This window comes from Sprattus sprattus (genome assembly GCF_963457725.1).
Source record: "Sprattus sprattus genome assembly, chromosome: 16".
NCBI lineage: Eukaryota > Metazoa > Chordata > Actinopteri > Clupeiformes > Clupeidae > Sprattus > Sprattus sprattus.
The window spans coordinates 4,250,303-4,267,624 of NC_137914.1; the positions used below are offsets into that span (position 1 = coordinate 4,250,303).

Sequence of the window (17,322 nt, forward strand, 5' to 3'; positions counted from 1 at the left end):
TTGGCGAACTATTTCTCTGCTTTTTAACACTACCTAACAAATACATTGTAAAAAGACACACTGTGTTAAGTTATTTTTTTGTTTTGGCAAGTTGCCGTATAATAAGCGGGATAATGTATAGAACGCCGGTCATTGTCGGGAAAATAAGCCAATGACAATGACCTGCGTTCTATACATTATCCCTTACATATACGCCTAATGTTGTATTTGTGTGTGTGCGTGCTCCTCTTAACTAGTGACTAGGGTGCACTAGGGCCTTTTATAATAGCATGCACTGGTGCCCGTTGTAACTACCTTACGCCACTGTGCTATACGCTATCCAACCAACCCCTCCCCCCCCGGCAGTCGCCACTGAAGTGTTCTCTTGTTCACAAACTCAAATCTGGTCACCCTTCATTAGCATATTAGTCTCTATGGTGGACATTTGTTTGACATTCTGAGGTCAGTTGGCCAGTTGGCAACTTATACAGTTGCAATAGGAAATATTCAATCCCCAAAAGATTGTTATGATTTTCAAAGAGGTAGATTTTGCTTTGGTTTGACTTCTTTCCCATCTGAGTGAAACATAAAATCAACAAAGAAACTGTGTGATGTAGTATTTATGTGTAACAGTAGGCTATATTTTGTTAATATAACAGTGCCACAATTACTCAACCCCTAATATTGCTATTGTTTTTATGGCCTAAAGTGGAGCTAAAATACATTTAGCTGGCATCATGGATTCCCAGAAATACCAGACCATTTTAAAGAGGAATGTGATGCCTTCTATTGGGACCTTGGTGATCATTGAACTCTCGAGCAAGAAAATGATCCCAAGCACACCTCCAAGTCTACCAAAAATTGGTTGAGAAATAGATCCTAGAATGATTTAAATCCGATTGAAATTCTTTGGTGGGATTTGAAAAAGTCAGTTGCAGCATGGAAGCCATCAAATTTCAATGAGCAAGAAGCAAGACGCTTTTGCATGTGAAAAATAGGGGGTCATTTCACTGCACTGTATTGTTCACCTCATAATAGTTGGTGGCAGATGTTACCATGAAGTGTTTTTTGTTTTCTGTCATTTTAATTTAGCCTAGTTGTTATGTTCAACTGCCTTTTCTTTTGGAATGCTGCTGAAATGTGGTTAAGTTTAAATTTCTCTCTGTGCAACACTTTCGAAAATGTTTGGAGAGTTTTGAGGATGGAAATAATCTCTGATAAGCCATGGCTTTAAGGTGCTATTTATCTGACATATAATCTTCTATTCATACTGTGCACTTTTACTTCACAGTCTGGCATATGAATCCCAGTGCTTTGGGTCTGTGTCTGCAGTCAGTGAAACAAAACCGGTGCAGTGCTTCAGCAATGATGATATTTATTGCGTTCACCACGTTACATGAAGTGACAAAAGGAAATAATGGCAACTTTAAACAATGTGAAAGATGATGCTCAGTTGACATAAATACAGGGGAGTTTATCATCCCTCTAGAATTTTACAGTGTCCATTTTTTCTCCTACGGTTTTGACTTGCGCTGCATCTTACTGGTGGAGGGAAAGTGGAAGCTCAACCTCCAGCCTTCCTTCGCTTATTTTCAGGTAAGCGTTATCCACACCCTGGGGAATGATAGCGGAGGCACTGGTGAGGGTCATATCCACCACAGACCTGACGAACTCCACAGCATGCTTGATTGTGTTTTCAACCTCCTGCACACTCAGCAGGGAATCCACATACTCTGTGATGGACTTCACCACAGTGAGAAGGTTGTGGTAGAGGGTGTTGATGTACAGGGAGACGGTGTCTAGGATGTCAGAGTGCAAGCCGTCGACAAAGCTTTGGGCCTTCTCAACGACATCATGGAGGGTCTCGCCCAGCTTCTCCAGGATCTTGTCAAGGCTCTCCATATTCTTCACCAACTCCACCACCTTGTTCACGACGGCCTTCACCTGGTCCAGGATCTGACCCCCAGTCAGAACCTCGCCAGAGGGCATGGTCACCTGGATGGAGCTGATGGTGTCAACAATTGGTGTGAGGTAGGCAAACAGGTTTTCACTGATCACCTGCAGAAGCTGCTCGCACACTGTGCCAACATTGGTTGTGATCTTGTGCACGATTTCGGGAAGAGTAGCCTTCTCCATCCCTGGCAGCTCAATCTGGGTTTCCCTCAGGAACTTGATGGCTGCATCAAGCAGGACCTGAACGGTCTTCTGGTACTGAACAACAACATCTCTGAAGAGAATGGACAGCTGGCTCATCTCGGGGGCGTGGCTCTTAGCAGTGTTGTAGGCCTCAGTGACTGTGTTAACGAGGGTGTTCTTCAAGCTCTCAAGAGCACTGGCGATGCCGTGCTTTTCTGCGAAGCTAACTAGGGTGGAGGTGATGGCAGGAACTCTCTCCTCCAGAGCAACCATGATGTCCTTGGGAGCATCCAGGCTGTAGGAAGCCTGCAGGCGCAACTTGTCTCCATCCTTGGCAGCAGCTCTGATGGTCAGAATCTCCACATCGGTTTCAGGGGAGGACTGTGGGCAACAAATAAAATGACAGAAACAAGATTTTGTTAGAAAATATGTTTTTTTTCGCGCACAGCAGCTATAGCATACAGAACACAGAGAGAATGTTATCAAGAAGGATACTCACAGCATAGCGACTGTACAGTCTAGCATACAACTGGGATGGGACCCTGCCCTGGAGCTGGAGTCCGAGGAAGCCAGTGGATGGAGTAGAGATGGAAGCACTGGCACCATCCTTGCGAGCAGCATAGCGGAAGTTCACATCAGTGAAGGTAGGGCTGCTGATGTCCACATTCATAGAGTGGCGGAAAGCACTGGAAATTGAGTACATCAAATACAATTAAGTTCAATGCTGAAATTGCAAGAATTCTTCTTACCATAAACAGCTCTCTGTTTTGGACTGTTTTCATATTTACCCATCATCAGACATGGCTGCAGTAAGAGCATTCTGCACATCAACAGTCAGGTCAGCATGGGTAAGGACAGCCTTGCCAGTCAAGCTCAGAGCAGCGTTCTCAACAGCAGATGCAATTGAGCCTTTATTTGAATTCAAAGAAATAGGTGCATTAAAAACATGAGTCTTACAAAGTGGCTGTTTATAATTTACATATTGTTTTTAGGAATATGGCCATAGAAAAAAGACAGTAGATTTATATACTCACTATCCAGATCGTAGACCAGGAACTCGACAGGGGATGTTGCAGAGAGCTTGAAGGTTCCCTTGATATCAGGGATTTCACCCTCCACTTCAGCTGCAGCAGAGGTGGTGTACACAGGGGTGACAATTTTGGCGTTGCAGGCGACCTTCTGTTTCTGGGCAGTCAGCTCAATAACTGTCTTATCAAAGACGCTGAGTTCACCCAAGCTGCTTGGCTGGGCGAGGTCAACTTCCACATCAGCAGTAAGAGAGCTCAGTTGAGTCAGGTCAAAAGTAGCCTGGGCAGAGTGCTTTCCCTTGGTGTTCAGGGCAGCTACATTGATTTCGTTGTTGGAGGCGATTTTTACTGTGGAATACAGACGGCTCAGGCTTCCTTCCAGAGCAATGTCCTCATCCAAATCAAAGTGCACATTCAAGTCTCCATGGCTGATATGTGCATTGCCGTTGCTCTTCAGAGTTGAGCGAAGGCCATTCTCATTCAAGTAGACGTTAGCTGTGTTATCCAGGGCTCCCTTTACAAGACCTGTGTCCAGGATGGTTCCATCAATGTGTCCCTTTGTTGAGGATTCCAGGGAAATGAAGTAGAGACCAGCCTCAAGCTTCAGGCTGTTCTCAGCATCTCCAGAACCAACAGCCTTGATGACTGGAATGTCCAAGGTGTACTTGATGTTGAGAGCAGAGGCTGCTTTGGGATGTTCCTTTGTGTCTGCTGTCAGCTGGTGGTTGACCTCAGCAGTGAGGATAGCGAGGTTTACCTTTGCAACAGTTGCAGCAGAAAGAGAGGCTTCCAGCTCTTCAGTGTTCAGGTTCAGAGTGCTGTCATGGGTTGCCTCAACATGGGCATTCTCCAGAGAAAGGGCTGTGGCCAGTTTCACACCTCTCTTGGTGGTAAGGCTGCTGGTACCATCAATCTTGGCCTTCAGACCCTCAAAGACAGATGCAGAGATGGCACCAATGCGGATAACCAAGTCATCCTCAGCAGACACCTCAGCATTGACATTCAGGTTGACGATGGAAGACTTGAAAGAGGCTTCAGAGACCAGACTGCCAACAGCAGGAATGTGAATCAGGCCCAGATCCAGAAGGGGAGCAAACCTGCTCTTCTTGTACACAAGCTTGGCATCCACATCAACTGTCTGCTCAGTTGAGGTCAACAGGTGCTTCAGGCCAGTGTGCTCATACAGATTGATGTCATTGATGGCTGGGGTCTTGAAATCAATGATTGGCACTGCAAGCTCAGGAATGCTAATAGGCACAGTCAGGAATTCGAGGTTGGCTTCACTATCAACAGCAGCATAGATGCCGGCTTCGGCCTGGTTGTTTTCAACTGTGAAGTTGAAGCTGATCTTGTACTGATTCAGCTTGACAAGGGCCATGGTGTTGATGTGCTGCAGATCCTGATTCAGGTTGACAGAGTAGTCATTCTGGAGATCAAGCTTTGCTGCAAGGGTTTCAGCCAGGCTGACCTTGGCATTGCCCTTGTTCTGGAAATCGAGCACAACTTCATAAGCTCTAACCAGAGCATGGATGGAGTTGGACAGGGTTCCACTGAGAGCACCAGCAAGCTCGGTGTCGTGATTGGCCTTGATTTCCACTTTCATGTCACCCAAGTGAGCCTTCCCAGCGGCGGTCAGCAGGCTGTTCTTGATGATTGGAGACTCAGCTTCAACACGGGCATCAAAGGTGAGGTAACTGAGGACAACAGCATCAGCATTTAACACTTGCTTCATCTTGAGCGTGGCACTGTTGATGTCACCAGTGTATGTCAACTTGGCAGTGTTGAAGTCCATGGTGTAATGAAGGTCACTCTTGAGTGTTCCCTCATCAGAGTAGTCTGGGAGAGCAAACTTGGCAGTTCCCTCATGTCCAAGGGTAAGAGTGAGGGTATGACCTTCCAGATGAGCAGCTGCCTTCTGAGCCAGAGCGGTTTCGCTGGTGAAGGAGATCAGAGCGATGTTGATCTGCTGGTTGTAGGTGGTATCAAGAGACACAGACAGACCATCAATGAGTACATTGTTGACCAGTTCAGCTGTGAGGAGAGAAGTGGTTGCCTTCACAGTGGTCTTGGCAGAGGCCTGGGAAGGGACAGTCACTGTTGCCTCATGGTCCACAGCAAGAATAGAAGATGTGAACTTCAGGTTTTCTGCAACAACGATGTTGGTCATCTCAGGGAACTTCACACTAGCTCTGGAGTCCAGGTTGTAGTCCAGTCCTTCAAAAACAGTTGATGATCCTTGGGCGGTCAGGGAGGCTGTGTACTGGGGAGTTGTCTCGCTCTCTGGAGCATTTTGGAGTTCAGCAGCAGATCGAAGGGTGTAGATGGGAGTGTTCACTTTGATTTCACCATAGAGCTTTCCAAAAGCTGGCACTATCAGCTCAGTGGGAATGTGAGGGAGCTTGATCTCAGGGATCTGCAGAGGGATGTCAAGGAGATGCTCAGCACTGACCTTGGGGATGGCCGGGAGAGAGATCTCTGGAAGGGTAATCTCTGGCAGTGAAATAGCAGACAGCTCAGGCAGATAATTCATGGTGAGCTCTCCAAAGAAGGCATCCACATTCACAAAGGTAATTTCAAAGTTTACAATGAAGTCAATGAGCTGCATAACCTTCTGCTTGACATCATCATAAGTAATGGTCATGGCTGGCACAGTATGGAAGCCCAGAATGGTGAACTCGGGCAGGTCAATCTGGGTTGGGAGGCTGTCCTGAAGGTGGGCCAGGCTGATCTTGAAGGAAGGCAGAACCAGGTTGGTGAGTGGGACTGTGAATGATGGGAATTCAAACTCAGCTGTCTTCAGTCCAGTCACAACTCCCTCAATGACCTGCTTAAGTTGGCCAACAATTGCTTGATCAGCAACAAATTTCTGGACTGCATCAACAACTCCACTGAAGGTTTCACTGACAATGTCCATAACCTTGGTGTACAGGTTGCTGACTACTTCCAGGTAATGCTGGATTTCACCTCTGAGGTCAACCTCTGGAAGTTTGGCCACCAGAGCTCTGATGTCATTCAGAGCCACACTGTCAATGATGTCTTTCAGAGTTTTGACTAAATCAGCTACCTTGACGCTCCTCAGTTCTTCCAAGAGGCCACTCAGTGTGGAAAGAGCATAGTTGACAAATTCTCTGGTTGCCTCAACCTTCTGTGGAATCTCAAGAGAAGCAATGAGTGTGTTCAGCTCACCAGTGTAAGCAGCAATTTTCTCATTGACATCATCTACAAAGGCATTGTAGTCAAATGATTTAACTCTATGCACAAAAGCATCAATGTATTCGTTCAAATGCTCAATAGCCTGCTTGATCTCTGTGGCCTTCAGGTAGTTGATGGCATCTTCCAGTGCGACAGGGATGTGAATGGTCTTCAGAGTGTTAACAACGACCTGTACAGTCTCGTCAATCTTGAATTTCTGGATGAGCTCAACAACCTTCTCCAGGATTGCTTCAATTCTTTTGTCAAGTTCGTATTTAACAAGTACTGCTCTCACATTGCCATAGACTGCATTCAGCTTGCCAATGATGTCCAATTCTGTGACCAGAGATTTGACTGTGTCTACAATCTTGTTCAGTTGCTCTGTTGGAATGTGTGCTACCAGCTGACTGGTCAGACCTTCGATGTCAACGGAGGAAATCAAGTTCTTCAGATCCTCAACAAACTGAGCCAAGCTGAAGCTTGAAATCATTTGTTTCAGTTCACCAACTCTTTCCTCAAGCTTGGCTTTAATGGCATACTGGTCATCCAGGTCATGCAAGAGAGCGATGCTGCTGTCCTTCAGTTTCATGAGATCAATCTGCTTAATCAGATCTTCAACAGCTTCAATGACTGCAACAAGCATGGCATTGATGTCATATTCTTCACTAAGTGCGTTGAGTTCCTCAGTCAGTCTCTTGACAACAGTCTCAGACAGAGTTCCACTTGCAATCAGCTCTTTGATCATTTTGACGGTTTCATTGACAGTAGCAGCCAGATCAGTCAGGAGCTTCTCAAGAACAGACTTCAGGTTCATCAGGGAGGCCTCCAAGTCTTCAACAGTGATGGCATACTCTTGGGTAAGGGATAGCAGGTTCTCTTTGAGAGTGATTGCTCTTCCTTCCATATTCAGTGTCTTCACAAAGTCGCTGATGTAGTCGGGGATACTCTCCAACTTGTGAACAAGGTCCTCCCTGACGATGATAGCTTGCAGGGCCTCTGCCATACTCACAATGGTGATTTTCACACTTTCAAGGAGAGCAGGCATACTCTCAATGAGAGGCAGGTGAATGGTGTGGCTGGAAGTGCTCTTGTCATACTTCAGGAACCCAGAGACAGCAAACTCTTGGTTCTCGCTGTCAGCTGTGTTGAGCAGACTGGTCAGGATGGTTCCTGCCACTTCCAGTCCAAGCCCCTCAGGAGTGTTGTAAACATTGACCTCCTCGTTGATGGCATGGTTGTTGAATTTGGACTTCAGTGTCACATGAGCCTTCTGGTGAGAGGGAGTCAGGAGAGTTTCAATCTTGTTGTCAAGCCCAGTCTCAATGGAAACGCCATTGTCAAGGTTTTGGGAGGTTGAGATTCTGCATTCATGAGAGTGTGCGAATGCCAGTGGCTCTGCCTTCAGGAGGAACTTGGTGTACACTTGAGCACTCTGCTTCCCATACAGGGTCAGGTCACCATCAGCATTGGCAATAGAATCAATGTTGAAGCTGAAGGGAACAGCTGTTGCACGGGTGGTGGTGTCAAAGCGGAGAAGCTGGGAGTTGAAGCGGGCATCATTGTTAATTCTAACAGTAAGTCCAGCAACCTCAACTTCGGTGTTCTGGCTGAGGTGAGAGCCCAGAAGCTTACCAGCTGTGCTACACTTGGCATTGGCCATCAGGTCAGCGTACTTGATTTCAAAAGTGTGCTTGAGCTCCTCTTCTCCATAGGCTACCTTCAGGCTTCCAGTCACATCAGCCTTGTAGGGCTCTACCTTAACCTCATGGTGATTTACCAAGTTGGCATGCAGAACCTTCAGGTCATTGTTGCTGTTCAAAGATGCAGTGTAGTCATGCACATCCAGGACAATGGAATGGGTGAAGGAGGTTCCCTCGCTAACAACTGCTTCAGCATTGTTGTTGAAAGCAATAGAAGAGAGTGTGCCAGTCAGAGTCATGGCATGAGCAATCTTCATGTCAGCAAATTCACCTTTGGTGTCAGTGTTGAAGGCACCCTTAGATGCATCCAGGGAACCGCTGAATGTGTTCTCCAGCTTCAGAGGGCTCTGCAGGGATGTGGCTCCATTGGTTGCCAGACCATCCTTGTTCAGTGTCAAGGATGCTTTGTGAGTTGCAGTGTTCTCTGCAAGCTTGACATCAGCATCACTGTTCACAGCCAGTCCATTGACATCCAGGGTAGCAGACACAAGGGAATGGATGCGGTCTTCTGCATGGTCAGCACTTGTTTCCACCTTGATGTTAACAGCTCCAGCACCAGCAGAGGCTTCAGCCACATTCTGAATCTTCAGGCCGAGGGCTTCTGCCTTGGTATCGGACTTCACAGCCAGTGTGGAATCCTTGAATGTGACCTCAGCTAGATGCACCAGGGTATCATCAAGTGCTGCAGTGTTGGATGTGGCAGTCAGCTCACCATTAGCAAAGGCAGCAGCAAATGTGTTCTGGGCTTTGACAAGGGTGGAATCAATCTTAACAGAAGAGTCAATCTTGGCCTCTGGCTTGAATGGGAAAACTTCGACCGTCTGGGAGATGGTGGTAGCACCATAAACTGGGCCAGCCTTAAGGGATGCCTCTAGTTTTCCATTTCCAAAGATCCCCTCTGTGTTCACATTAGCATCACCCTCATACTCCAGAGACACAAGTACGCCAAGAGGACTAGTTGCCTCAATCTTGCTGTTGGACTTCAAGTTGAAGTTGTCAGCAATAGTTGCAACTTCCACAACACTAATGCTGGCATCAATGAGCTTGTGGTTCACATGTGTCTTCACTTCAGCCTTCAGGGAATCACCAGGTGTACCAGCAAGCAGTGCAGATGCTAGTTAAAATAAATGTATAAAGCAACATTATTTAAAATGTAAAAGGAATGTTATTCACAATGTTACTTCAGAATGGCATGCCAGTGTTAACAAAAATGTAAATAGATTCATATTTTAACTCGGTAATAATTCTGCTGAGTGTAAGAGTTGAAACATTCATGATTAATGATGATTCATGATATACATTCATGATTAATCAAGTCTTTATTTACCTTCAGTCTTGAAACAGAAGAGATCAACAGGGCAGCTACCAGTGAGCTCCACCTTAGCTGAATAGCTGGGGTGGTCAACTGTATCTCTACCAGCAGAGACGTCGGCCTCCAGGTTGTAGAAGTTGCTGTGCACCTTGGCGGAGACTTCAGCCTTTCCGAAGACAGGCACAGACACAGACACCTGCTCTGGAACAAACACCTCAGGGAGGGGAATGTCAATGGAGGCTACCTCCAGGCCCAGCTGGGGCACAGTCAGGTGAGGAGTGGTGAGGGCAGCAGGGAAGTTCAGGTCTCCAGAGGATTTCCCTCCAAGTGGCAGAGGAATGGCGATGGTGTAGGAATGCGTGCCAAAGTGGTATTTGGCATCAGCCTCACTGCAAATTAAGACAAATTGTAAAGTTAAACATCAATAAACATGTTTTAGTTATTTCATTACATATTTATCAGTTCTTTTTCCCATTCAAAATGTGAGACTTGTAACTTAACTATTTGTATTTTAACTTGTATCTTCAACTTGTAATTAACTTATTATTCATACCTTACAGCTCCCTTATAGATTCAAATAAAAAGTGAATGTAAGATGAGAAACTGATAGGTAGCTCATCATTCACTAAGATGTAGCTACATCTAAGACTACTTACGCATTCAGGTACAGTCTCTCGGGTAGAGAAAGCTCAGGAAGAGAAGGAAGCCTCACGTTCTGCACATAAGGAATCTCAGCCTCCAGCTTCTCCAGGTAGGCATTGGTAGTCTGACCAAAGCAAATTGGACCATTTCAGTCAAATTAGCTATTGTGTTACAAAACTCAGTCTCTGACTTATTTTGAGAGTATTGTGACAGTGATTTAGCCATGATTCTTTTCATACCTCAACAGATTTAGCAAGGACATCACGGACGTTCATGCCAGTCTGACCAATCTGGCTGTCAAGAAGACCGTTGACAGAGGCCTTGACAGCATCAACATTGGGGATGATGTTCTGGATCTCGGAGCTCACATCAGACTTAATCTCAGCTTCCAGTTTTTCAGCATCTGCAGCATCACATAGCATATGATATGTTAATGTCATGTCATGATTTATCAAAAATAGTCTCGAGAAAGCAGGATAGAAACTGGCTGTTCATGAAAGCCACTCACCGTATTTCAGAGTGATCTTCTGGACAGAGGAAGTCTCTGGCAGCTTAACATCAGTTTCAAGTTCCAGGGTCAGACCCTCAGTGCGGTGAATGTGTGCAGAGACTTTGGCATCAGCCTTCAGTGCAGGCACGAGGAGCTGAAGGTCCAGAGTGGCATCCTTCATTGCTTCAATTCTTTTAGAAAGAAAAAACATAATGATTATGACCTGTCATAGCATGATCTTATAAAACAATGTTCACATATTTCACATCTTCAGCTAAGATATAATTTTACATACTTGGCCAGGGCAACCAGAGAGGCCTGAGGAATGTTCTTGTTGACAAGGTCAATCTGGACAGAGTGTGTGGCCTTGCCCTTGGTGTCTGGGTTGACAGAGCCGAGCCTGAGCCCAACCTCCAAGTCATAATCAGGGATCTGGAGATCAGCTTCAACATTGTACTTCTGCCTGTTGAACTTCACAGTCGCTGTGGCCTCAGAAGCTGCTTCTCCTGTGGTAGTAAGAGAAAGAACAGTTCAGGCACAGAGGAAATTGGCATATGCCAATACTCTCATTAAAACAGTTACTGATCTGTGGTAACTGTTCAGTAATATACTTCACAGATATTTTAGTTGAATGTATCTGTAAGTTGAATGTATATTTACCTTCAGCCTTCAGAGTCAAAGTCACTTTGTCGGTCTTGTCCTCATATGAATGGTCAATGTTGGCAGAGTATTCTGAGACCTCACCAGTAGGATGCAGCTCGATGGCAAGCCTGAAGAAATAAGCAAATGGATTTTTCAGTATTTCCACAGCATCTCTGACAGAGATAACTGGCATACAAACTACTTTTAACTACTTTAAACTGATATTTGTTCTTGATTTGCTTACTTGCTGTCCCCAGTGAAGGGGAAGTAGGGAGACTCATCAGCCTGCATAGCATCAGAGTACTGCAGAGCTGTGCAGTACTTCATGCCAGCAAAGACAGGTGTGCATTCTGCCACATCAACTCTCTCTCCTGTGGCTGGGATGGTCTTGGTCTCAGCACCATGCACAGAGATCAGGGAGTTGCTGATGTAAGGGAGGAGAAGTATAAAAATTAACTGTGTGTATAGATTCCCTTTTTAAATACTTTTTTCGCAGTTCCTCAAAGGCATGATGCAAAGATTCAAACATACGTGAAGCTGACGAGCTTGGTAGGGCTCTGAGGGGCAGGGATGGTCAACTTGATGTTGTTGTGGGACACGGAGACCTTGGCTTTCAGGCCACTCTCGTGGTAAATGTTGGTGTGCATTTCCAGACCAGACTGAACAAAGTCAGGGAAGTGGGCTCCAACCTCAGTCACAAACTCAATACCAGCAGATGGCATGAATGCTACTTCACTCTGGGGATGAAGGGAAAAGGAATGGGGAATTTTAAGGCTGTTGTTGTACCATTTAACTCAACTATGTCATAATGTGGGCTTATCATTCTTACCATATCAGCAGCAATGTTCACTCCTCCCTTGACTCCAGGGGTGAAGGTACCAGACAGGGCAACCCTCAGAGGAACACCAGCGCCGGTTGGCAGGTAGAACTCATTGTCCATGAAGATGTAGTGGGCAAACAGCTCACTGTCAGCACTGGTCAGCAGTCCCTTGATGAACTATTAAGCATTGATATAAATACATGAGCAATCAAAGATTGTTGGTTGATAGTTGTAAATCTTTCCAATCTTCTATGAGATAGTGAAACAGCGATCTATGTGAAAAGTTAATGTGTTTTTGGCACTGGACTCACATCAGTAGGGAACATTTTCAGGAGGTTGTCAATCATAAGTGCAGCAGAGTAGGCCATCTCCTCCATGTCTTTGGTCTTCAGGTAGCCAAGTTCCATTCCCAGCATTTTCAGGTAGACCATGGCCTCAGGGGCATCCTGAGACTTCAGGTCTCTGAACAGTTTGTTGACGTTGCGGCCAAGCTCTCTTAGAAGGTTCTGGGAAGACTAAAGAGATAGAGAGGACCAAGGTGATTTTTCATTTTCAAGCTAGACCAGTCTATTTGTGATTTAAACAATGAGATCTAATTGTTCAGTACCTGTCTCTTCTTCCTGTCATTCCTCAGGGAAGGAAGCATGTTCTTCAGAGTCTGACTGAAATGGCCAGGCATCCTGTCAGCAGCAAAGTAGATGGTCTTCATCACAGTGTCGGGGAAGAACCCATTGGCACCAAACAGGGCCTCAACAGTTGGCTCAAGTCCCTTGCCCTCCATGCCAATCTGAAAGCACAATACATGATTAGTTGGAGCGAACAATCATTAAATACTCAAGACTCAATACTCAATACTAAAGACACAGTTTCAGACAAAATAAGTTAATTTTCAGTCATACCTCAAACATATCCACATCATAGCCAAAGGCATTCAGGGTCATATCCAGCATGACTTCCTTAGGCAGGTAGCTAGCGCCCTCGAAGATCATGTTTCCCTCCAGGGATCCGGCTTTGTAGTTGCGGGAGAACTTGGTTGGGTCCATGACAGTTCCAACCTCATTGCCCTGCAGGGCATCAAGGATCTTCTGTCTCAGCCTGTGCAAGGAAAACAGATGGTTAGCTTATGATCAATAGTTTGCTTCTAATGTGAATACATGAAATGTTAACCAGAACAAAATAGGCTGTGGTCCAACATACTCTTGGGTCTCGGGTGCAGTGGAGCTCAGGATGTTGGTGACATGAGAGATCACAAAGCTCTTGGCCTGTTGGTTCTCCTCAATCGGCAGGGCAGCAGCCAGCTGAGACAGTTCAGAGGGCTGAGGGTCCTTCATCAGCACCAGGTAGGCAGCAACACGTTTCTGCAGTGGGGCAGCACCGTCCAGAAGGACCTGCATGAGCACCTGTCTGCCCTGTAAAGCACATATCAGATGAAGCTCAGTTAGTTTGGTTCCTAATGCAAGACTTTCACTGAGTATTAAAACACAAGAAGACTCTGGGTTACCTCCTCAGGCAGAGTGGTCTGTCTGTAGGCCTGGATGGCAGCAAGCTGAACCTCGGGAGTAGCAGCAGGCTCGTTGACACAGTGGATCACAGCAGATTTCAGGGCAGGGCTGGCAGCCCCCATAGCAGCAGCCATGTTACCAATAACCTGAGAGACAAAGCAACCCATTATCACAACACTTACCAAAACTATATACAGCATGTATGGAGTAATTAATGATAACACTGGCTACATATTACTGCAACACACCTTCAGGGACATGAAAATGTGCTCCTGGTCACCAGTGCAGTCTCCAATCTGCTCCAGGGCAAAGTTGGCAACAGCCTCAATCTCGGGAGTGACCTTGCCCTCAGCCTTGTACAGTCTGTGGATGGACAGAGTGTATATTCATCATATCTCAATCTTTAAATCACAATTAATCCTGTTAGGGGAACCTCGGACATTGTCTTACCTCTTGACGGCATTACTGGCACCATAGAAAATGGGCTTGCTCTGCTTGAACTTGGCCATCTCCAGCATGTCGTGGACGAGCTGGCGAGAGGGGTTGGGTAGCAGACCCATGGCGTAGACGGTGGCATCAATCTCCATAGAAGAGCTGTCGAAGGTCCTGAGGATCTGCATGATGGCACTGCTGCACTCGGGAGTGCCGCACTGGAACAGAGCCTGGTAGGTCAGGGAGCGAGAGATTTCCAGGGCCTCGGGCACGCCAGCAGCCAGGGTCTCTGCAGACATCTTGCGGATCATGCTCACAATCTTGCGGGCCAGGTGGGCTCTCTTGTGTCCATTCTCGGTCTTGGACAGGCCAGCCAGTTCAGTTAGGAGAGCGAGAGCAGCATCTTTGTCCTGGATTGGGCTCTTGTCCACACTCGCGTGTGGGTGCAGGGTCTGCTCATTGGCCAGAACTACAAATCACACAGAAAGACTGTAGTCACAAATTCTGTCTAGTGTTTTGTAAATTCGTAATATCTTTAGAACAAGTTTAAAATGACAGATTTAAGGGGTGTATCATGAAATCTTACTGGGGTCAAAGACTCTATCGTTGTACTCAGAAACTGCCAGAAGGGTGGCCTTCTGTTTGCTGACGTTGGTAACTCCATTTTTACCCCTGTGGAAATGATAACAGTTAAATCACAGTCTAAAACAGGAGAGCTGTCTTGAAATGATTGACTCATCTATTCACTAGCTGACTCTCAAACATACTTGTGGGAGAAAGGCACCAGGATGTGGTTCTCAGTGCATTCACCAGCGACTGGGTGGTGCTCTGCGTTGTCAAACTGGTAGTTGCAGGTCTGGGTGCTCCTGATCAGCTGGGCAAGAGGGTAGTGCTATAAGGAGAAGAGAGAAGGCTCGTTTTACAGTTTCAGTGTGGAAAGATACATAGAGCGAAATTTCAATATAACATGCTTTTGTTTATAGTAAATACTGTTGTATTGTGTACAAATGTAAGCAAGGTACCCAGTTACAATGTGTTTTGTTCCACATGGAATGTATTTTGTTTATTTGTTTGTCTAAAAGGTTGTCATAGTGCCTTACCATGCCAGTTATGAGGGCCAGGGGGCTGGTGTGGTCGCTGACTGGCCTGAATTGGTCGCACCTGGACAGGTCTCTTGTGAGGGTCACGTCCGTGGCAATGTCCTCTCTGGCATTCACAGTGTAGTCAGTCTTGCACAATCCATAGATGGTGGGCTGAAGGATGAACAATAAGTGAATTTTGCCATCAGGGACCCCTTACAGTACAGACAATGTATGGTTCTGTGTTGATTCTATTTTTCGAGGTTGATAGTTGTAGTTCTTTTTAAATGCTGAAATGTTATTGTGGTTATGTATTTCTAGAGTTACAATAACAGTGTAAGGATTTAAGTGTTAATCACTGTTATTGTTTTATCTCAATACCATTCTCTTGTTCTTCTCCTCATCCAGAACAGGCACAGCAAAGCCAGAGATCATTCCCCTCTTGATGTTGAGGATGTTGACAGGCTCATCGTCTTCAGGGAACAGCTTGACGATGTTGTCCCCTTCAACAGTGACCTTGAGAGAGTTCCTGGGTAGAAGATGTTAACAGCCATGTTAATTATTTGCTTCTTATTGCACAAAGTTTATTTATGTGCTCATGTTAGTCAGCCTGCATCAGGTTAAAGGCTGAGTTTTAATTTGCACTGATGGGTTCTTTAACAAATTAAGGGTAAACACATTTTTGGAGCAGAAGAGATGTACTTGTAAAATAAATTGAAGAGAAATGCTTACTTCTCCATGGCAGCCTTGAAGGCATCAGCAGTGGCTGCTGGGGCAAAGACTGGGTTGCCAGCTTCATCAAATTCAGTGACCTCACTGAGCGTGCACTCAGTGGTACGAACGATGTAGTGGCAGGGGCCAGGAACCTCAATCTCAACCTGTGGGCCAAAGAGGCAAAAGCTACTGATTTGTTTCCCTTTACTTTTGTACAGGCATGAATCTATAGGCAAGGTAATACATAGCCAGTTAATGTGAAAGGACATTCAAAGCAATATAGAAAAGACAGGTTGTGTGTACATAAACACTACAAATAATGAGTCATACCTTGCAGCTTCCTTTAGGGCCGTTGACAGCTCCGTTGAGGAAGTTGAGGGATTCGGCTTCATACAGATATTCATACTTGTGGAAGGGCTTGTACCTCTCGGCCACTAGGGGGAAAAGAGAGCACTTAGATGCTGTTTGTGGTAGTCCTATGTGCTTGTATGATCAAGTGGTGGGCTAGCACTAGAAATATGAACTTTCTTTTGGTTAGCCCTCAATAGCAATGTTACAGTAATATGCTCTTTTTTAGATGTATTTTCACTAGAATGAACAGGACTTTAAGAAACTTACTGTGGCATGGTGCATCGTCAGCATCTTAAAGATGAGAAAACAAAACGTAATTTATTACACTAACAGGGACATGCGTCTTGGAAAACCTGAATTCAATGCATATACGCCAGTGAAAAAAACTAGCATTCCTTTTCTAGCAGCCATATGTATTTGAAAAAAATATATATTTGTGATGTGTGATTTCTATGAAAATCCCTCATAGTTTATGACACCTAGAAATGCATTGTAAAAAATTGTTTCTGGTATAAATGCTTTTTAAAACACATGAAAACATAATTTTAAAATAAATATTTCAAGCAAAATGGAATCCTAGAATCCAACTCCCAAATCTCCCTCTTAAATGTAAGTGTTCATTTTGCCTCAGAAGTTAACTAAAAACCATGGAACCAATGCAGGAGTATGTCCTGCCTAGGCAGAATGCCTGAGTCCAGTGCTAGAGTGTACAGATGAGCTACTTACGGGCCAATGCGACGGAGCCGAGGATCAGCATAAGGTAGAGCTTAGTGTCCCCCATTATGGGTTCGAGGTTGCTCTTTCCTTTCGGTAGGCGAGTACTCAGTCGAGACTGATTCACCTCCTCCAGAGCTTCTCTTTTATACCCCCAGGACAGCCAGGGGGGTGGGGGGCTGGAACTGCAGAAATAACTGCTTTTGCACCAAAGTCCATCTGGTCTGCTCATGTGGCAGGACAAAGGCAACTTGGTAAGGGTTTCATAAGGGTTCAGAGTGTTCCCTCCCACTGATAACCAGATAGCAGACACTGTACTCTTGGGTGGATTAAGTGGATGACAGAGACATTCTGCTCTAGAAGGTTCTTGTAAAGAAGAACAGTCTCAATTAAGACACTGACTCACTCAGTTGGGTTTCTCACTGATATCAGACAATACCTCATGAAGGGTAAAGGGTAATTGAACTGTCCCATGCAAGTGTATGCACATACCTGAAGACTGGGGAAAAAAAAACATAAAAACAAACCCCATAAATGCACAATAAAAGCCTGCTTTCATCCTGTGACATTATCAAAGCTGCCGTGGTCA

The 17,322-nt window shown here is 45.5% G+C and overlaps 1 protein-coding gene across 1 annotated transcript; it reads right to left on the reverse strand.

Moving 5' to 3' along the window:
- Window positions 1-1,518: 1,518 nt before the first annotated feature.
- apobb.1 (apolipoprotein Bb, tandem duplicate 1) lies at window positions 1,519-16,800 on the reverse strand (the record flags this gene model as incomplete). Its single annotated transcript, XM_080854472.1, has 27 exons — window positions 1,519-2,496; window positions 2,615-2,801; window positions 2,904-3,024; window positions 3,150-9,149; window positions 9,363-9,736; window positions 10,004-10,113; window positions 10,229-10,392; window positions 10,498-10,670; window positions 10,775-10,982; window positions 11,140-11,249; window positions 11,366-11,545; window positions 11,653-11,858; window positions 11,951-12,118; window positions 12,253-12,456; window positions 12,549-12,728; window positions 12,841-13,036; window positions 13,139-13,350; window positions 13,443-13,589; window positions 13,692-13,806; window positions 13,894-14,344; window positions 14,462-14,547; window positions 14,643-14,767; window positions 14,976-15,128; window positions 15,336-15,483; window positions 15,687-15,832; window positions 15,999-16,102; window positions 16,746-16,800. 27 exons carry the CDS (start codon window positions 16,798-16,800, stop codon window positions 1,519-1,521), a joined length of 11,301 nt encoding a protein of 3,766 aa, XP_080710598.1.
- Window positions 16,801-17,322: the final 522 nt, after the last annotated feature.